Genomic DNA, 22483 nt, shown 5'->3' on the forward strand with positions numbered 1-22483 from the left:
AAATATACATATAACGTTATAATCTCGTAGTTCTGCATAAGCTAGATCTACCCTGTCATTAAGAGTGCCAGTCCATATTCATATCCTAACGCTTCATATTTGATGAATAAAAATATGTTTACCAAAAAAAATCAGAGCGCAAGGAGTTACAGATGGCCGATGATCAGATTTATAACCTGCATCGGCAGGGGTCTCCCAGGGGTCAGTTTTATGGTCGCTACTGTTCTTAGAATACATCAGTGATATTGTAAAAGGCATAAGCAGCAATATTTGACTATTTATTGATAACACATCAGTGTTTGAATGTGTAGATTTTAATCCAACAATCTGTATGTTCACCCACAGAAATGAAAGAAACTCAAGTAAAGGAAGTGAATTTCCATAAATATTTAGGTGTTCATCTTTAAAGAATTAGCAAAGGTTGTAAGTCCTATGGTAAACTGTTCAAGAGGCTTTAAATATAGATTAACTGGACACACATTAGAACGTTTCCTGTTTCTACTTCAACACTTCGATTATTGTACCTACATAAGGGACAACTGTATGATGAAACAGTCTATGGTTCCAAACAATTTAAAATTAGACGCGCTAGGAACGATTTGTGGTTCCGTGAGAGAAACAAGTCATGAAAAAATCTACAAATCTTAGTGTGCAGACTAAAATCATTTTGTAGAAGGTAGACACATCTGTTTTACCCTTTGCTCTAGTCAGCAATATCCCAATTCTCTGCCAATATCGTAAAATATCAACCTCGGCCTCATCTAACAGTCTTGTGAATACAAATAACTGTCAGTAAAGAACACACTTCAGTTGTTTGAGCAAACTTTCACTAAGTGAACACAGTTGAAATACAGACTAAAATCACACAACCCAAATCCCCTTAATCCCCTTGAATTTCAATCTTGAGACAGTTGAAAACATCTCGTTAAATGTTGACTTCTGTTCAGCGCTAATTAACTGTTAAGTGTTGGCGTCTATTTGTCCTTTACCAATCAGACATCGATGCCATTTAACTGATGGCTTACCTTGTTTCGCCTGCATCTTTGTTGTCTTAATACCTTTGTTGTTCTTACAAGCACATACAGTATAAATGCTCTCTGCCTTATACCGTTCATTCACCAGATGAAGGAGTAGGGATAGTTACACTCTGAAACGTTGTGTTCCTCATAATAAAGAAGTTGATATCCATATTAACTTTCCTAAGGTATAGACATAGCGAAACCTTCTCCGTTATGGAAGGGAAACGTATTGACGAAGAACGGGTGGATCCAGACGAAAATTCCGAAGGTTCGGCGTCGGAGGTGTGTGTGCCGAAATTTAGAAAAGTGATTTTCAACGTTGGCGGGACAAAGTTTCAAACTCTTCGCCAGACGCTCAATGGATGCGGGCGCACAAAGCTGTCGGATGAACTGTTCCTTAACGCTCATTATGAAGAGGACGAATGTGAGTTTTTCTTTGATAAGGATCCAGAGATGTTTCGGTCGGTTTTGAACTACGCAAGGTCGGGTCAGCTCCATCTGCCAGCGACCCTCTGTGGTCCTTTGATTAAAGATGAAATGGACTTTTGGGGTTTGAGCGAGATTGACATCGAGCCTTGTTGCTGGGCTGTGTACAACAACTGGACATCAACGGTCAACGCTTTGGAACAGTTGGAGAAAGACCGGAAACAGAACGTACAACATGACCTTGACGACTCGGCGTCATGGTATACAAAGGCCAAGGCCAAGACATGGATCTTTCTTACAAATCATAATTCTTCTATTCCGGCCCAGGTGAGACATTTGTTTTTGTTTTGACAAACATAGATGACTAGTATTAGTCTCAGTCAAACGATAATTCATTTTGACATAGACACATTTGCAGCTACATTACGGACGCTTTTCGTTTTTAACATGGTCGTTGGTCGGGAGATGAAAAGTCGTTGAGATAATAGGGAGTGTTCAAAGACATTCACATGCTGCTAAGGGCTTAACCATATATACTGCCTAATTCGCTGAGGGTAGTTGGGTGGTGGGTGGGTTTAGTTTTACGCCGCTTTTAGCAATATTGCAGCGATATCACGGTGGGGGACACCAGAAAATGGGTTTCACACATTGTACCCATGTGGGGAATCGAACCCGGGTCTTCGGTGTGACGAGCGAACGCTTTAACCACTAGGCTACCCCACCGCGATGAGGGTAGTTGGGATTGTACAGTTGTGATTATAATGAACAGAATATGCCCCGTGTTTGACTTGTTTGACGATCATGGAATTCCAAATACAAGCTATTCAGTCCTTAACATTAATACATATTGCAGCCTGTCAGTTTTTATACCAATTTCTTATCCGATCTTTCGTATTTCGTAATTAGTATGTGGTTCATACCATAAATCCCTGGTTTGTGGCATCGATAGCTTGGAATACGTTTACCCGTCGTCTGAAATGGTCTCTCATACCCTAACCCTAACCCAACCTATAGCACCCCGTGTGTGGAACTAACTAACATTGGTCTCAATGAAACGCCCAGAAAATTTATTTTGCCCTAGTCACAACTGCAGCTACACATCAGTGATATCCTCCCCGGAAATGCTCAACAGACACCTTGAACCTTGTAAGAATGGACAACACTAGTGTGTTTACATCATACCTTCGGTCCAATGAAGTTGATCGGTCGCATAATGATCCCAAGGAAACATGGGTTCCTCAGATTGGATTTAAACTAACGTCTTAGTATTGTATATTCGCTATCGTTTCCATTTCTGCCACTATCACACACCAATGTGTTGTTATGACTCACATCTCTTGAACCACGTTACACACACATGTGAAACTTTGGATATGTTTTTTTTTAAAATGATCCCTTCACAATAAAATGGAAACTTTACAAACACGAAGCATCGAGAATATAGCTTGACTCACTGGTTTTTACATCCCCTCGTAAATCATGCCTTCGCTCCTAATAGTATGAGACTTCCAATGAACCTGATCCACATTAGGAAGACGTCCCATAATAATCCATAGGAAGCCTGGGTAGCTGGGATTGGATTGGAAACAATAGATCCTAACACCGAAACGTCACATCCACTGCAAGTCTTCATCCTCATCATACCAATGCCTTTTAAACAACCATTATTCTTTTTCAGGTTTATGGCTGGGTGTCCCTCCTCTTCGTGATGATTGCCATCTTTTCTTTCTGCGCTGCAACTCACCCACTCTTCAAAGTTCCGTCCACGCGCAGGGGCGCTAACAGCACTTCCGGAAAAGCACAAGAAACAAAGACTTCAGATTCCCAAAAGTTCGACGAGGAAACGGAACAGCACCCTGTTCTCTTCTACATCGATATTGTGTGCATTGCATTCTTCACAGCCGAATACACGTTGCGCTTTATCTGCGCTCCGAAAAAGCTGAAGTTCCTACTGTCTCCGCTCTCCATCATCGACCTCCTGGCTATACTCCCAGACTATATCGAGTTCATTGTATATGCAGCCAGCCCGGACTCCGCTGGAGAAACGACATTTATAATAAACTTCATGCCTCTCCTTCGGCTAATGCGTGCGCTTCGAATCTTTCGACTAATTCGACATGTTCCTGGCTTGTGGATAATGTTTTACACGCTGAAGGCGAGTTTCAAGGACTTGTCGCTAATGCTTGTGTTCCTACTGGTTGGGATGCTGCTGTTTTCATCCCTAATTTACTTCGCGGAAGATAAAGAGGTTTTCACCAGTATCCCACACGGATTTTGGTGGTCGGTTGTTACCATGACGACAGTGGGATATGGCGATATGTACCCCTCGAGTACCTTGGGGTATTTTGTTGGGACACTGACAGCAGTTTGTGGTGTTCTTCTGATTGGGTTTACGATTCCTGCTCTTGTTAACAATTTTGCTCTATATTACCAACATGCCCAGTTTGCCATTCAAAAAGAAAGACTTTTGAAAGAACAGTGGAACAAGGACAAGGAGGCCAATGATCCTAAAGTGTCATGAAATATCCACAACCAAGAAACTCAGATTTAGGAAAGTAGGAATCGAACTCGGGTCTTGGCGTGAAGAGACACAGCTTTAACCATTAGGCTTACCCGACCCCCATTTCTAGACCATCACTGCCTGTTGACTGAAAATTACACCTGTTACCCGTCTGTCACGTGTCATTTAAAAACATTGCCCCAATGAAGAGACATTTGCGCCTCTCTGCGTGCTGCAATAACAGCGCATAGTGTTTAATTACATGATCAAATTGTCATCATTAAGAGGTTCAGTTTGAGAGGAGGCTGATATACATTTTGAAAATGTCCTTGTTGTGGATATCCTGGGTTGTCTGGTCCAGACTCGAATATTCCCGGAATGGCTTCGAATAGCTGGAATGTTGCAGAGTACGACAAACAAAGCCCACTGCGTTCATTGCAGACTGGTGCTAAGAGAAACAAATGTGTCAGACGTACCTTTGTAAATTATAATCACGATTTATGGAAACTAATAAATGCCTATTCCGTAAACATATATCTATCTTTATTAAAGAGACGTTTGTAGATGGGTACGGATGGCTATATGATCCGTATGTAGCTATGCTCCTTAGGGACCCGTGAAAGTCCCGGGGTAGAATAGGCCTTCAGCAACCCATGCTTGCCATAAAAGGAGACTATGCTTGTCGTAGGAGATCGGGTGGTCAGACTCGCTGACTTAGTTGACACATGTCATCGGTTCCCATTTGCGCAGATCGATGCTCAAGTTGTTGATCACTGGATTGTCTTGTCTAGGCTCGATTATTTACAGACCGCCACCATATATCTGGAATATTGCTGAGTGCGGCGTAAAACTAAACTCACTCTCAAAAGAGTGTAAATCAAAAATTGCTCACTATTTTTTCCAGTAGCACTATTCAGATTATTTTACGGGTGTTTCAACGCACGTTGTTTCAAAACTCACGGAATCACGAATCATAAATGCGTTGAGTTCAACTGGGCGATTTTTCAAAGAAAATTGGTAGTCACAGTTTTAAAAAACACAAAGAACAAAGTATTCATCTGCACTTGTTTGCAAGAAAAGGACACATTATTCTATAACTTCAGTGTAAACACAAAATGTCGTCGAATTCTCATAAAGAGCTATTGCGAAATACGCTTGACATTCAAACTCGGAAATAGAAAGAGGTTACTGCAAAAAGGGCCACCTCAAAGGGCCACCTCACCTTTTTGTGTTTTGTATGCCACACATAACTACTGCCAAATGAACGAGCTCACGATTCCTCTAAGGGTGTGTTGCCGGACCATCACATGCTATGCAACGTTATTTAAATCGCTTTGACATATTCCCTGCTCGGCGTTCGTTATATGTTTCACATAAATCACGTTTTCCTTATCAGCTGTGTTTTGTTGTGTTGTCAGCGTTGTTGAGGGGGTGATGTGTTTCCAGGGGAGTGCCCACACAGGAAACGCAAAGTGTTAAAGATCACATATACTCCAGCTGGGATCGAAAGTTAACTTCAGAACCAGAGAGAAAAATAGTTCAGAAATAATGTCCATGTGAACTGACCAGTTCTTTTATAATGTACGCTACACAAACATATGTTATATCAAACTTTCCACCCCAGAACTGATCAAAATTCTGATCAGATCAAAGGATCACGAAGGAAGTAAGTGAATATGATTTACGTCGCTAGCCTCTAAAATGAACATATTTTAATTAACATTATAAATACAATTAAAGTGGGTCCAGAGACTGTGCCAAATCTTCTAGACGTGCGTGGGCTTTCTTTTATATACTTGCTTCAGGGTGTGCGTGACAGACCAGCAATACTCCGTGACATATAACAACATCACGACAGGGTACACCAGAAATGGACTTCACAAATTGTTCCCATGTGGGGAATCGAACTCGGGTACTGGGAACCCAGACGTCGAACTCGGGTACTGGGAACCCAGACATCGAACTCGGGTACTGGGAACCCAGACATCGAACTCGGGTACTGGGAACCCAGACATCGAACCCGGGTACTGGGAACCCAGACATCGAACTCGGGTACTGGGAACCCAGACATCGAACCCGGGTACTGGGAACCCAGACATCGAACTCGGGTACTGGGAACCCAGACATCCAACTCGGGTACTGGGAACCCTGACATCCGACTCGGGTACTGGGAACCCTGACATCCAACTCGGGTACTGGGAACCCAGACATCGAACCCGGGTACTGGGAACCCAGACATCGAACTCGGGTACCACCGCTACAGTAACTTAGAGAGTGGCCAAGGTTCCCTGTCTGCTAGTCACGTGGAAGGCCCGGGTTTGACTACCCATATGAGTACAATGTGTGCAACCCATTTCTGGTGTCCCCAATCGTGACATTGCTGAAATATTGCTAGAAGCTACGCAAACCATCACTCACTGACTCACTCACTCACTCACTCACTCACTCCGTGTGAGTCACTCACTCACTCACTCACTGTGACTTTGCACTCCAGTTCATCCAGCGGCAAATGGGTACCTTGTGAGGACGAGGTTGTGTGATAACTCGCTGTATCTAACAGCGTACATGAGTTGAATACTCCCCAGGGAGGTGAGTTAGTCAAAGAATTTTTTAAAAAGGACATACGTCGATCAAGGAAAGACTCAAGCGCCTTGAGCATGTACCAGTTACGAGGATATGTGCGCTATATAAATATTCTTCATCATTATCATCATGACTGATCATATTCATGATTCTATAACGATGACTAAGTAGTCCCTGGTAATTTGCCAGACGTGAGTTACACAAATCAGGTCATGATCGCTTGTGAAACATGCGAGTCACGTGCCAGTCATCAAACAGCTTTGATGGTTATGTTTCCGCCAGATGATACAGGAAAAGGTTTAGAAACTAATGGCATGTCTTAAAACACATAAGCGTCTATAATGCCCATCAAGTGGCAAATGGTTAGACAGTCACTGTATGGGGAACGACCCGTGAAGGCCCGGAGTAGAATAGGCCTTCAGCAACCCATGCTTGCATTGAAAGGCAACTATGCTTGTCGTAAGATGCGACTAACGGGATCGGGTGGTCACGCTCGCTGACACCGGTTGTGTTATGGCATTGATTCCCTACTGCGCAGATCGATGCTCATGCTGTTGATCACTGGATTGTCTTGTCCAGGCTCAATTATTTACAGACCGCTACCATATAGCTGGAATATTGCTGAAACTAAAGCTAAACTCACTCACTCACTTAAGAATCTCAAAATATAATGCTGCCACAAAATCGTTAAGAGGGACAAAGGCTGAAAGTGATGTTTTGGTTGTGAGCTGAAGCAAGAAAGTCAGACTTACCACTAGATTGTCTTTTTAAAGCTTTATATTGCTGTACCCATATTATTAAATAGTGGTGATATATGAGGATTTAGTAAGTTTGCCCCAGTGCACGGGGCGGTGGGGTACCTAATGGTTAAAGCGTTCGCTCGTCACGCTGAAGACCCGGGTTCGATTCCCCACATGGTACAATGTGTGAGGCCCATTTTCTGGTGTCCCCCGCCGTAATATCGCTGCAATATTGCTAAAAGCGGCGTAAAACCAAACTCACTCACTCACTTAGCAAGTTTGAAAGTTAACATTTTAGTTCATTTTACTGGAATGGTTTTTCATTTACGTAAACGTGCCCGACATATGTGTAATACAACGACACGGGACGCCAGCGGACCCCTGCGTTTAGTAAACATCGTATCATTTAAAAAGTATTATCCTATTGGTGTTAAATTTTAAATTACGAAACTAGACTAAATTAAAGTGTACACTAAACAAATAGCAGTTGACAATTGTACTGAATGCCAACGGTCTTGGCTACATATGTAAAAAAACTATTTCACTAATTGTAGTTTGTCTTATATGTTATATAATCACATTTGTATAGTTACGAATTGGGTCCTCTGTTAAGTTAGGTACAGGAATTACGCAATTATTTTTTATAAGCGCACTAAGTATATGAAAGTGAGTGGATGAACTTAGTTTTCCGCCGTTTTATCAATATTCTAGAAATATCACGGCGGGGGACACCAGAAATGGTCTTCACACATTGTACTCTTGTGGGGAATCGAACCCGGGTTTCCGGCTTGATGAGCGAACGCTTTAACCACTAGGCGACCACTGCCCAAATATATTAAGTTTATTTGTAAATTTTTCAAAACTTTAATGATGCTGAGCCGTTGTATTATTATATCAGTTTTCATGCAGGAATGTACTGTGTACCACTGTGTGTATACGTAGTGGGTCAATTAAAGTTAAAAAACCCCAGAATTTTACACAAGTGGCGTGAGAAGATACATTCAATGAGAAAAGAAAACACAAGAACGTCTACTCGAGTTTCAAACTGACACCGAACCCTCATACATTAAACGTGACAGTACGTGTAATCTGTTGCTTAATGTTGACTCAGAAAATGTGTAAATAACTTATCTATATCTGTATATGTGCCCAAATTAAAGTGTTCAAGTTAAGTGTTCACGTTAATACTGTTTTCAGTGTAATTTGTGTGAACCGCGCTATGTTTATTCAACCATAACATTGCATTGAAAGTGTCGCGAAGGCTTCGTTCATTCAACCGAGAAACGCCGCGATTTTACCCTTCTTTGCATGAACCAGGTGTATAGTTCCTTACACAACTTATGGTTGGTTGGCTTGTTGGTTGTTCAACGTCATACTCATCAATATTCCAGCAATATCTGTGGATGAGTCTGGACAGGAAAATCCAGTGATCAACGGCATGAACATCAAATCAGGCAAATGGATTACGAAGGCATGTATCAACCATGTCAGCGAGCCTGACCACCCGATCCCGCTAGTCGCCTCTTACGACAAGCATGGGTTACTGAATACAAATTCCAACTCAAGATGTTTCCTACAAACAGCACATCCTGTTCGCGTTCGTGCTCACACGGGCAGTCGGGACACAGGACTGACAAACAATGTGATTGTTCACGCATATATTACGGACAGAACAGAGGAATATTTAAGCAAGGCTGTGTATCGAAATTCAGATAACAGTAATTGTTAGCCTGGCAGTTTTTTCTTGACGTTGTTTGGTCACCTTACACAGAAAAGTAGTACAATTGTTTTCCAAGTTGGGATGATGCACTTTAATTGAATTTCGCGAATTATGCTTTATTGATAAAAAGTTGTCTGAGTAAGCTATCATTATGACAAGACACAATAATATGATCTTAACTGTCGAGGGCGTTGAGCGACTCACCGGAGCAGCCGCCTGACCATGGTGTCACTGCCAGGGAAAGGCAAAAGGGGTCATCTCAAAGGCAGATATCATATAATATAATTTACTGGCTGAAAGTTCAATAAACAATCCAGCAGTGGTGAGAATTAGGCTTACGTTTCTAACATCTATGACAAGTAGTGACTACGAGTGAAAAAGTACTACTCGTAAGTGAAGAGAAGAAGGGTAGATCACGATGGGACCTGTATGTACAACGCGTAAGGGTAGATCAAGGTGAGACTAGTACGTATAACTCGTAAGGGTACTTAAGCATGAGACTAATACGTACAAATCGCAAGGGTAAATCTAAATGATACTAGGACGTACAACTCTAAGGTTGGATCAAAACGAGAACTAATACGTATAATTCGTAAGGGCAGATCAGAATGAGACTAGTACGTATAACACGTAACGGTACATCAGAGTGTGACAATTACGTACTGCCGGTAAGGGTAGTTCACAGTGACACTAGTACATACAACCAATCAGAATACGCACGTACACACAGTAACGGTAGATCTTGAGACCAGAAAATACAACCCGTAAAGGTAGATCAGTACCAAATCAGAAAGTGAAAAAAATTCATCCGTATTGTAAGTGCACATGAGAATGAGAAAAGCATACTCGTAAAATCCCAAATTGAATCATACGGAAACAATGGGACAAGTATGTACTACTAGTAAGTGTGGATGAAAATCACAAGGGACATAAACCCAAGTAAGGCTTCCAGTGCGGTTACCATTGTCGCAAGCATTTATCATTATGACCATTGTCATGTTACACGACAATTTCATCAACCGGAATTCCGAAAATATTTTTAAACAGACACGTCATTAGCTATTTATGGTATTCGGAATCGCTGCAGAGTTTTGTCATAAATCTCCCTCCCTATCCGGGTTCTTAGTCATAGGAAGAGTTCTCTACTCGCCGTTTAATGCTAAAGTACTCATCTGCAGTCGTACGTAAGATAGTTAACCCTGGCACTTGTAAGGTGTTTATCTTACAAGCGAACTTGAGAAAAGAGTGTAACCCTTGGCGTGGTTAAAGTGCCCCAATGCTCAGCAATTGACAAGGTGGGTCACACACTGACAGATCGACAAAGGGAGGCGGGCCTGGCTACCGAAGCGGAAATTGTCCCAGTTATCACAGCCTTCTCTTTTCCGCCACCTGGCGTCATGTTTACATACTGTTGATCCCGTCTTGCCACGTTAAGACATCACGAGACCTCAGTAATGACAGACAAACGTGTTGACGAAGAACGGGTGGATCCAAACGAAATTTGTGAAAGTTCAGCATCGGGGATTTGTGTGCCGAAATGTAGAAAAGTGATTTTCAACGTTGGCGGGACAAAATTTCAAACTCTTCGTAAGACACTCAGTGAATGCGAACGCACAAAACTGTCGGATGAACAGTTTCTTAACGTTCATTATGATGAGGACGAATGTGAGTTTTTCTTTGATAAGGATCCAGAGATGTTTCGATCGGTTTTGAACTACGCAAGGTCTGGCAAGCTCCATCTGCCAGCACGCCTCTGTGGTCCCTTGATTAAAGAGGAATTGGAGTTTTGGGGTTTGAGCGAGATTGACATCGAGCCTTGTTGCTGGGCTCTGTACAACAACTGGACATCAACGGTCAACGCTTTGGAACAGTTGGAGAAAGACCGGAAACAGAACGTACAACATGACCTTGACGACTCGGCGTCATGGTATACAAAGGCCAAGGTCAAGACATGGATCTTTCTAACTAGTCACAATTCTTCTATTCCGGCCCAGGTGAGTCATCTGTTTTTGATTGGACAAAAATACAAGGATTTGTTTATTAGATTAACAAGTAGGATCATTGGACAAGAGGGGAAATGAAAAATTCTGACGGCAACAAGCATCGTCCCAGGGCATTTCCGAGCTTGACCACCCACAGAACAAACATAAGTTGCTATGGGCTTTTCAACCCATTCATACTTGAGCACTTGCTTGGTGTCCCCGCGGGGTATGAATAAGGATTATGCATTGGGATTAAGATTATCATTAAGAAAGTAAGACCTTGTTTGATATGTACGTCTTACACGTAATGGTACAGCCTTTAAAATCCTATAATATTAACACATATTGCAGACCCTCGGATTTATATACTGGTTAGACAAATAACCGAAATATACCCGATGTTGAGTTGAAAACGCCCAGTTGTTTTCATCACTGCAACTTAAATTTAATAAAAATTTAATCACAACCAATCAAAAGACCGTGCTGCTTGTCGGAAGAGTCGACTATGATCGGGTGGTCAGACTCGATGACTTGCCTGAAGCATATCATCGGTTCCCAGTTGTGCAGATCGATGCTCATGCTGTTCATCACTGGATTGTCTGGTATTCACAGACCGCCGCCATATAATTTGAATATTGCTGAATGCGCGTGCGTAAAACTTAACTCACTCATTCAGCTAATCATGAATAACTACACTAATACATTTCACCGTCTTGCCGTATGAAAGGGTAACGTTTAAACAAGCATAAAAAGGCCATGCCGCTCTGCACGATAAGTACTTCCCGATTAGGTTGTGATCGTGTATCTTTTTTTGCATTGCCTTCAATACTACAAACGTGAAAAAGTCCGTTTATAACCAAAACTCCCACCCCATCCTCCAAATGAAAATACAGTCACACAAAAGACACTCTTTGAAAATAATTACGTCACAGACAGCATACGTCAAGACATACTTGGAGCCCCTTAGCTCACACTGGCAATACCAGTGGGCGGCACTCAAACATGCTAATACGAGCCAATTGCTCTTCTTTGCCAGTAATTACTTTCTACCTGACATTGTGCATTCATTGATTTAAACATAGTTTAATGCCTTCAGCAACCCATGCTTGCCATAAAAGGCGACTATGTTTGTCGTAGGAGGCGACTAATGTTACCGGTGGTCAGGTTCGCTGACTTGGTTGACACATGTCATCGGTTCCCAATTGCGCAGATCGATGCTCATGTTGTTAATCACTGGGTTGTCTGGTTCAGACTCGATTATTTACAGACCACTGCCAAATACTTGTTTCACTGCCAAATAGTTGTAATATTGCTGAGTGCGACGTTAAACAACAACAAAATTAATGAATCTGCACACGAATCAGTTGTGGGTATGTGTGAGATTTTAGTCGAACGTCCAGTCCTGCACATGTGGAAACCTCGACCGTGACTCATTGTAAGAGTTGAACAAACTCGCTTGTGAGCGTGTGAGTGAGGGGTTTTAACTATGTTGCAACAGCATTATCTTATTAATGTATCGACGACAGCTTATTAATGTATCACTATTTTCACAAATCCTTTTAGTAAATACAACGCATGTAACAAAACTTAAGCACACTAAACTTAATGAGTGTTTTCTCCAGAATAAATGGCAATAAATATTATATTTCCGTTTACGCTTTTTCAGTAACTTACATTTTGTAGCATTGGTTGGTTCTCACGTTCAGAATTCCACAAGTCAAGATTAGATACCAGTTTGCTTACTACACAATGATACTCTGGCACTGCTCCCATATCCGAACGCCTTTATGCAAAGCCAGCATGGAGAACCACAGCATACATTATCTATGTTTATATATACGAACTACACTGACGGATGAAAGCGCGATATTTGTACAGGCACATATATTCATATCTTACGATACGGATAAATATTTGAACATACACACTCATATGTATTTCAATACATGCCGAAGTTTTCTTGATCGCTTGGTCGTGAGATGCTGCCTCGGGGTAACCTATGCGTCAACCATGTTTGCTGAAACATTGTCCTGTAAAACGGCAGCATATACCCTCTCCCAGAACCCCGTCACAGAACGCACACACACACACACACACACACACACACACACAAACGCACGCACGCGCGCTCGTGTACGTGTAGATGTACCCCAATAAGACGCATTAGGATCAAACGCATTAGATGAAGCAGGTATACAAAAACACGCGCGCGCTCAAGATACCCAGGTTGTCTGGATATCAGTTATTAATTATGATCTTAGTTATTTTCCGAACATGCAAATAGGTGTGAGTGTGTGATTCAGTGCATGAGTGAGTGTGGGAGTGAGTGAGTTCTGATCCAAAAGATGCTACGTCATGGACCGGAGACTGACGTGCTATTAGTGTAGGTTTCTGCACTGTGTTCTTGCATCTAACGCGTAGATGTACACGTATTGCCAATAAACAAGAATCACAATGACTTGAATCAATGTGCGAGTAGTACCTTTAAACAGTATAAACAATCACGGCACATCCGTGAAGGACGAACGAAAAGAAAACCGAAAGTTAAAATGGTACTTAATTACAGGATATGGCCCAACTTTAATCTTTGTGAAATGGGGTCAAGAGTTTGAACAATTTCCGCAATAAACGACATAGATGTTAAAAGTGAAACCATGTTGTTTCTAAGGCGTATACTTTATATCGGTGTAATCTCTCACGGCGACGACGGAATAATGGGGCGTTTGTCACGTGGGTTGCGAGTGAAGGGGCTGAGTGTTATAACGTGATATAACACTGATTAAATACAAGAGTCAAACATACTATGATAATAAACACAGCCTCGGCAGTGAGATTCGAACCCACTTAGAACCCACGAGACAGTGGTAAAAGGATGGAGGGAGAGAGAGCTATGAGGGAAGGAATGAGCGTGTGAGTTTAGTTTTACGCCGCACTCAGCCATATTCCAGGTATATGGCGGCGGTCTGTTTGGCCCGACAACGTTGTGTTCAACAGCATGAACATTGATCGCAACTGGGAACCCATGACATGTGTCAAGCAGGTCAGCGATCCTGACCACCCCATCCCGTTAGTCTCCTTTCACGACAAGCATAATCGCCTTTCGTGGCAGGCATCTGTTGCTGAAGACCTATTCTACCCCGGATCTCCACGGGTAGGGAAGAAGGAGAGAGAAAGAAAGAGGATAGAGAGAATAAGGGAGACAGAAAGAAAGCAACAAAGTCAGAGGCAAGAGAGAGAGACGGTGAAAAAACAAAGAGAGGGAGAAAGAAGGAAAGGGAGAAATAAAGGTGAAAAGGAGTATGGAGATAGAAAGGGGTGAGAAAGAGAACGGAGGAGAGAGGGGGTGTTGAGGGTGGAGGGGGGAAGACAGAAGTCACCCACCGGCCCAAAACTTTGAGATCAACTAAGCGCGGTGAGAACAGTGGACGAGACGCCCTTACAACACACAGAAAAACTACCTGGTATGTTGCTCCGGCTGAAACTGATAGCATTTCAATAGAGGCGCCGATGTTTAGATAACTCAAGTACGATCAGGTATTTGTAGTACTGTCAACCCTAACTCATCACGATTTGCGAGTCAGATTTCGGAAAACCCTGCAAAAATGCTTATTTTATGAGCTGAAAACATTTCCCCCAAAAGCCACAGTTGTTAGCATATACCTCTACCTACACAAAGAACTAGGAATGGCACCCCTGACATATCTCACAATTGGATGAACCCATATTTTAATCCTTTGGGGCATATCTGGGACATAATTGGTCGTCACGTGCAACAAAGAAATCCTCCTGTACAGAACCCGGCGCAAATGGAAACTGCTTTACACGGGGAATGGCGTAGACTGGCCATTCAGAGGATCAGGAGGGTGTCACAGGGTGTGATGAGGAGAGTTCTGGCTGTCATACAGTTACATGGCGGTTACACATTTACCAATAAATTCAATATTAAACATCCCAGGGTCATAGTTGTGCAGATATGGCATAAAGAATTTTTATTTTATCATATTGTTATATCTTTTTTTATGGTCATAAAATCAACATAGTAAGTCGTCATAATGTAATTCTGGACTTCCAAAAATCCAGAAATTCTCTGCACTGTGGCTCCATTCTGACAAAGGACTTGAGATAAGATCAAACATTCATTTTCAAGAGTACATACTAATGATAAAGAAATGAAAAATAATGTTTCGATGATAAAGAAATGAAAAAAATGTGTCGATAACTCGGTGATCAGTGATCAATGGGCGAGAATGTTTGGTTTTGTTCAGAATTCATGTTTTACATAATTTAAATGAAAGAATGTATGTTTATCAGTATTTTGATAAACCAACTCATTTTGGATTCGACCATGGTCGAGAATATTTACTTTTGCTAAAAATACACAGTGCTTAAAATATTGGAAGTTGTACATAAATAAAAGTGTGTTTACAAATACCATGAAACAAAATTTATCGACTTAATTCGACTAATTTAGAGCGATATTTAAAATTTATATTTTGTATTTTTTAACAAAAGTAAATATTCTCACACTTGGGTCAAATTGTTTAACGCCCATAGAAGACTATAGTTACGTTTGCTAATAGTACATAGCTGTTAATGTTTTGGAGGTTACACGGATTCCAATCTTTGTGCCGCATGTTGTTAATCAATGGTTCATACGGGTCAGAAAAACTAATGATATTTTTCTTTTTTTCCGCCATTGTGGTCACCACGAGGAGCAATTTTATGCACGAGTCGAAAAAATATCACTGCATTACTGCATATAAACAACGGTGCTAAACTAAGTTCTTTGTGTATATTTTTCTATGACATGCGGACAATGAAGTCGGGACAAGGACGTCAAATCTCAGTGTGAGTTAAAATGTCAGCAATCTTCGCGCATTCCGAAGTGGTGTCGTTTCGCATTTTTATTATCAGCAAACCTATCCTGATCACCAGCAATAGTATTGCAGAAACTGTACGACTAATGGCGGTCGTGCAATGCCTGGCGACATTGAAGTGCCAATGCTCTTTTACCCGGAAACCTGCGTTTGACAACAGATTCTGCTAAAGTTCCCGGGAATAACTGGCTTTGGTATGTAGAGACATATTCACTGAGCCAGTTGGGGATAAGTAGGTAGATAACGAAAGGTGGAAACACAAGCTACCCAAAGGTATCAATAAATGTTTACAACCACAAATGTACAATTCGTAAGGTTACGTAAGTGCTTCATATGAGAAATCTGAAGAAGGTAATTTAGCTACGGCGTGAAAATCCATAACTTCAATGCATGGAAAACCTATGTCAATAAAACACATGGTGAAAGTTTCCTACAAACTACAAGCATTAGTGAAGAGTAAGGTTTGCCGTGTTGAGCCGAGCCGGTGCCGAAGTGAACCGAGCCGTGCCGAAGTGGCCCCAGCCGTACCGAAATGGGCCGAGCCGGTCATTCGAAACTACTCTTCTTTTCCCGTGACCCACAAGAAGACTTGTACCCCTCTCGTATGCCATTACTGCGAAGAATCGTGGCTAATCAATGAAATCGTGCGTAGTAAAACGAATTTCAAAATATGAAAATGGCGGAACCGCTGACCTTTGAAACTTTTTAAACTATACCAAGCGCAATTAAAACATAAACTTTGAGCTAAAGGTTGAACTACATCCCCATGCCGTTTGCGCTTAGACAGGACCCAGTCGTAAACATGGTCACGAGAGGGGTACGAGACGCCATCCTTTCTTGCCGGAATGACACGAGTAGTTACGAATGCCGAGCCGGTGTCGAATGTCGATATGCCGTGTAGACGCTCTGCTTCTGGGCAGCGTACAGCCTTTTTCTACGACCCAGAGGTACATGAAAATTGAAACAACAGTCAAACAAGGGTTTTCACAATAACCTCGTGCCCCCATGAATACAATGCCTAACATGCATACAGCAGAGTGTGTGTTGACAATCGTCCTACACCAACCCGACCTGTTGAAATGGCTGTTATAGTTTCTTATCTGAATCGGGTTCCCTTTGGAGACGAACATGAATACAATGCTAAGGTCAAGACTGCACTCAGCCATCACAATTGTAAAACACCCAAACGTTTCGAAACGAGTGTTTACCAATTGCAGATCACGTGTCCGGTACATATCTTTCCTTTGTTTGCGATCTCTCCCTTTCCGTTAGGTCATCTGCCAGCGCAGCTGGCGAAGCGTTTATTTAGAATGGAGCTATAGTCGACAGTATCAAAGCGACTGTTTAAAAGGGGCAAACCCACGACGTTTTCTTCAATAAGACGCCCATGGTAATGCTATAATTTCAAATGGAAAATACTAAAAATATTGATATTCTGTACATTTGCGGACAGACGAGTGAGGGTCCCGGGGTAGAATAGGCCTTCAGAAGGCGACTATGCTTGTCGTAAGAGGCGACTAACGGGATTGGGTGGTCAGGCTCGCTGACTTGGTTGAAACATGTCATTGGTTCCCAATTGTGCAGATCGATGCTCATGTTGTTGGTCATTGGATTGACTGGTCCAGTCTCGATTGTTTACAGACCGCCGCCATATAGCGGGAATATATCACTCACTCACATTTGCGGACGCCATCGCTACAGAGGCTCATCGGGGCTACGCTAGTTGGCATTTTCTTTAGGATTTCGCTACTAGGTTAAAATTCATAATATTTGGAGATAATTCACAATGCCTCGTTGAATATGTAAAATACTGTCATTAGTGAGTGAGACTTTGTTAATCATTTCAGATGCATTGTGATTTCAGTTGTTGAGTTTTCGATTGAAAAGTTTCGAAGTATATGTTTTTATGAAAAACTAATTTGTTTAAATGACACTTTTTATTGAGTTTTTATTTTGGAAATACATTCAGATAGACTTCGTATGATTTCATCGAGGAATACGCATGAACTAGATTTTCTGTCTGGACACAGGTCGTTTTTCGGCAATTTCGCTTGAATTAATGTGGGCGAGCAATAAACAAAATATTAAAGTCCCTTCCGTGTGATAACATATGATTCATGGATGACAAAAATTGACAGGTGTCGTTAAACAACTTTGGGTGCGGAGAGTCCTTCGATAGGGGAACGTGTGTGGCTCCTGAGAGTTTCAATTAATATGAATTAGGATACAAGAAATAAACCATCAATGTATATGACGTTTTTCTATGCGAACCAACGGAGAGTACATGGTACAGTCTAATGGTTAAAGCGTTGGTTCCTCACACAGAAGACCCGGTTCGAATCCCCATATGGCTACAATGTGTAAAGCCCATTTCTGGTGTCCCTGCCCTGATATTGCTGGAATATTGCTAAACCCACTCAACCTCGCTCACTCACGATGGAAAGAACATCTTACTTGTCACGTGCAATAGGCTACTATGTGTCTACCAATTCAGCGAGCCTGATCGCCGGATCCCGTGAGTTGCCTCAAACGACAAGCGGCTGGTGGGGCAGCTTTGTGGTTAAAGGGTTCACTCGACTTGCCGAAAACCCGGGTTCTATTCTCCACATGGGCACAGTGTGTAAACCCTATTTCTGGTGTATCCCGCCTTGATATAGCTGGAATAATGAAAAATGCGACGTAAAACAAACCTCATTAACTCTTACGACAAACATGGTTTGATGAAGATCACTTCCGGTCCAGATCTTCACACATCTTCTTGTGTGTAATTCGGGTCTCTTTGCTTCGGTAGCCTCCGCACCTTCAAGAAAACAGAACTGAACAGTCATTGATTTCATTGTTCACATTATAACCTTTCTTTCTTGTGACAATCTTAATGTTGCTCAATTATTATTATTCGAATAAAGACAGAGGCACACACACAAACACACACACACACACACGCACACGCACACACACACACACAAACACAATGTGTTGTAGATAGATGTATTTTAATTATCGGTAGTATAAATTAGCAACTGGTATTGTTAGTGGCTGTATCCTCAAAGGTGGTTAAAAATCGTAAAATTATTGTCCTCCTGAGAGGGTACGTACGTCCCAAAACTTTTCTCAGTTTAATTTTTGCTTACTCGATTTTAAACGTAGTATATTTGTTCTTTTAAAAATTTGGCTAAACCTTCGCACAAACGCCAGTGGCTGAAAGGATGGTGTAAATCCAGCTAGGGTCCATGCAGGTAGCAAAGGTACTGTAAGTCCCCATGGACCCTGGTATGGTGATCTTCCTTTAGTTGTTGGCGGTCTATAGCCTGTTTTGATATTGTATCGTCCTCTAGAGTTAACTTTTTTAGATTTAATTACTAGTTCTACATGTCTGCCTGTGATAGTCTAGTTGTTTTACTGTCCTTCGTTGACAGATTTTTAACATTATGCATATTATCATTGGTTCTCGTCACGATATGGCTGCTATATTGCCGATGTGACGTTAAACATTAACTCACTCACTCACTCACTCACTCACTCACTCACACACAAACACACGTGTAGTTATACTCCAATAAGACGCATGAAATGATGGGATATCATATCTTTCATATTTACAGGGTTTACCGGGTTCAAACATATTGCATCTGTCCATGATTTTGCATCAACAAAACCAGCACGTTTTAACAATGACTTCGTTCCCTGAAGACAACAGACGTTTTTTCGTTACAGGAGGGGCGGGGAGTTGGGTGTGGATTTGAAACAGAATGTGTTTTTTTGTCAATAATGGTGAGCGTCTCAAACCATGGAGTATATAAAACTAACTTTTTATCTATTATGTAGTAAATAAACAACCATTATCATCCTGTTTCAGATCTACGGCTGGGTGTCGCTCTTGTTCGTCATGGTAGCCATCTTTTCTTTCTGCGCTGCAACTCATCCAGTCTTCCAAGTTTCGCCCAGTGGCACCAACGGCACCAACGGCACGTCGGGAAACGCATCAGAGACAGATCCTTCAGATTTAGAACGGTTCGAAGAAGAAACCGAACGGCATCCTGTTCTCTTCTACATCGACATTGTGTGTCTGACATTCTTCACAGTCGAATACATCTTACGTTTTATCTGCGCTCCGAAAAAGCTGAAGTTCCTACTGGCTCCACTCTCCATCATCGACCTCCTGGCCATACTCCCAGATTACATCGAGTTCATTGTATATGCAGCCAGCCCGGACTCCGTTGGAGAAACGACATTTATAAACTTCATGCCTCTCCTTCGGCTTATGCGTGCGTTCCGAATCTTTCGACTGATTCGACACGTTCCTGGCTTGTGGATAATGTTTTACACGCTGAAGGCGAGCTACAAGGACCTGTCGCTAATGCTTGTGTTCCTACTGGTTGGGATGCTGCTGTTTTCATCCCTAATTTACTTCGCGGAAGATAAAGAGGTTTTCACCAGTATCCCACACGGATTTTGGTGGTCGGTTGTTACCATGACGACGGTGGGATATGGTGATATGTACCCCTCGAGTACCTTGGGGTATTTTGTTGGGTCGTTGACAGCAGTTTGTGGTGTTCTTCTGATTGGTTTTACGATTCCTGCTCTTGTTAACAATTTTTCTCTTTATTATCAACACGTTCAGTTTGCCATTCAAAAAGAAAGACTTCTGAAAGAACAGAGGAAGAACGATGAAGGGACGAGTGATCATAAACCGTTATCAAATAATAACAGCCATTACAAAGACCCGGATGTGTTTCAGGAACATTTGCCATTGTACAGGAAAATTGGAAATGGTTCGAAGTGCCCCAGCAAGTAACAATTAGCTTATACCATATACTGAACAGGACAAATCTCATAAGAGTAAGCGTATATGTCTATGTTCTCTATTTAAACACTTGACAAAAAGCCAGAGTTGCGTTTATTTTGCAATTCAGTATATATATATATATATATATATATATATATATATATATATATATATATATATATATATATATATATATATATATATATATATATATATTTACAGAGAGAGAGAGAGAGAGAGAGAGAACTCCAAGAGTTTCAAGGATGTTTGATGTTGGAGATCGTGTTGCAATTAAAATATTAGGACACAAGTCCAAGAAATAAAATTTTGATCGTTCATCGAGAGAAACAGTCGTCTTAAGTGTTTATCAAGTCGTCCAAGACCTTGAACTGTGAACTGTGACGCGTGATTGTATTTCGATTGTAATCAGTCTTGTCCGTGTCTTCGTCGAGGAAACGTCTTGTGTTTGCATATCTGTGTTGAGTGTTATGTGGGCCTGAAGACCTTACAACACATTGAACCTATATGGAAAACAGAACCTGGGTCCTCGGCGTGACGAGCGGACGCTTTTAACCACTAGGCTGCATATACCACACGGTCCGTTTAATGACCAGATCATAAATCACAGTGACAATTTCAAACTAACGATTAACGGTTTAGTGTACGCTCTTCTTCCCGTTCTTCTGGCAGTAACAAGGAAATAATATGAGACTAGATTAATTCAGGTGTTTTCATGACTAATACAAGCACAATTTTCCAGAACCCTAATCACTTGTAAACCAAACATCAGTGTTGTAATCTGACTGGTTGCAAAACATGATCGAATGGTATTCGATTGCCGGAAATTGCAAGATTATACGCTAAGTATTGAAATTGTTTTCTTACGTTGTCAGCAGAGGTAACGTCATTAAGTCATATTGTGACGTCATTAAGTCATATTGTGACGTTACGTCGGAACGATGTCACAAATGAGCAGTTCTAGATCAATCCTACCCTGGGATTGAGCGAGTTTAGCTTCACGCTGCACTCAGCAATATTTAAGCTAGATGGCGGCGGTCTGTAAATACAATCTAGTGATCAACAGCATGAGCGTCGATCAGCGCAACTGGGAACCGATGACATGTGTAAACCAAGTCAGCGACCCCTTTAGTCGCCTTTTGGCAAGCATGGGTTGCTGAAGGCTTGTTATACGCCGGACCTTCACCAGTCCCTACCCTGGGTATCAGCTGAAACGGCCAGCTGATGACACTTCACTGTTGCACCCTTTTTCGATGTAAATGAACACAGGCAGTAAAATCCCTGTGGGCCTTTTGGTTTACTTTTGTGTTTACAACATCGACCATGTCGATGTATTGCCCTCTTTCCGGGTGTTATTGAGTGTTTGAAGCAGAGGAATATTTCATTTGAAACCTCTGGCTGACCTCGTCGACACAACTCTCCTACCCAGGGCCCAGATTTTCGAAGCTCCCTTAGCGCTAAGATAGTCGTAAGTGCCATACATTAACATTAACCTACGACTACCTTAGCGCTAAGAGAGCTTCGAAAATCAAGACCCAGCATAGTACCTCTTCCATAGGCCATTCAATATAATGCACAATTTTCTTAACTCTTATTCTAGATGAGTCTACACATCTAATAAAACATCAGTGTTAAAATGGTTTAGTTTCACGGAGAAAATATTTTAAAACGTGTAACACTATTTCTATTTGCGTAGGGATCATTTGTTTACATGGGTTGTGCGGCTCCACGTGCTGTCATCGAAGCCTTATGGCGAGCAAACAATGCAGGCGGTTTGAAATATAAATATGTATTCAAATGGTTCGAATGTGTCGTCATCTAAATGTAATAAA

At 41.7% G+C, this 22483-nt stretch overlaps 2 protein-coding genes across 2 annotated transcripts; both read left to right on the forward strand.

The window, feature by feature from the left end:
- Window positions 1–1232: 1232 nt before the first annotated feature.
- LOC137259501 (potassium voltage-gated channel protein Shaw-like) lies at window positions 1233–3966 on the forward strand. The gene is made up of 2 exons (XM_067797140.1): window positions 1233–1772; window positions 3124–3966. The coding sequence occupies exons 1-2, from the start codon at window positions 1233–1235 to the stop codon at window positions 3964–3966; spliced, it is 1383 nt and encodes a 460-aa protein (XP_067653241.1).
- A 6307-nt stretch (window positions 3967–10273) lies between these two features.
- LOC137260085 (potassium voltage-gated channel protein Shaw-like) lies at window positions 10274–20731 on the forward strand. Its single transcript, XM_067797776.1, has 2 exons — window positions 10274–10982; window positions 19704–20731. Exons 1-2 carry the CDS (start codon window positions 10443–10445, stop codon window positions 20640–20642), a joined length of 1479 nt encoding a protein of 492 aa, XP_067653877.1. The 5' UTR covers window positions 10274–10442; the 3' UTR covers window positions 20643–20731.
- The last annotated feature ends 1752 nt before the right edge of the window (window positions 20732–22483 follow it).

Source organism: Haliotis asinina, chromosome 13 (assembly GCF_037392515.1).
Source record: "Haliotis asinina isolate JCU_RB_2024 chromosome 13, JCU_Hal_asi_v2, whole genome shotgun sequence".
Taxonomy (NCBI): Eukaryota; Metazoa; Mollusca; class Gastropoda; order Lepetellida; family Haliotidae; genus Haliotis; species Haliotis asinina.

Bases quoted from the DNA above. Each gene is read 5' to 3' on its own strand.
- LOC137260085 (XM_067797776.1), top strand. From the start codon at position 10,443: ATGACAGACAAACGTGTTGACGAAGAACGGGTGGATCCAAACGAAATT. The intron at 10,983-19,703 runs GTGAGTCATCTG...ATCCTGTTTCAG, and splicing joins ATTCTTCTATTCCGGCCCAG to ATCTACGGCTGGGTGTCGCT.
- LOC137259501 (XM_067797140.1), top strand. From the start codon at position 1,233: ATGGAAGGGAAACGTATTGACGAAGAACGGGTGGATCCAGACGAAAAT. The intron at 1,773-3,123 runs GTGAGACATTTG...ATTCTTTTTCAG, and splicing joins ATTCTTCTATTCCGGCCCAG to GTTTATGGCTGGGTGTCCCT.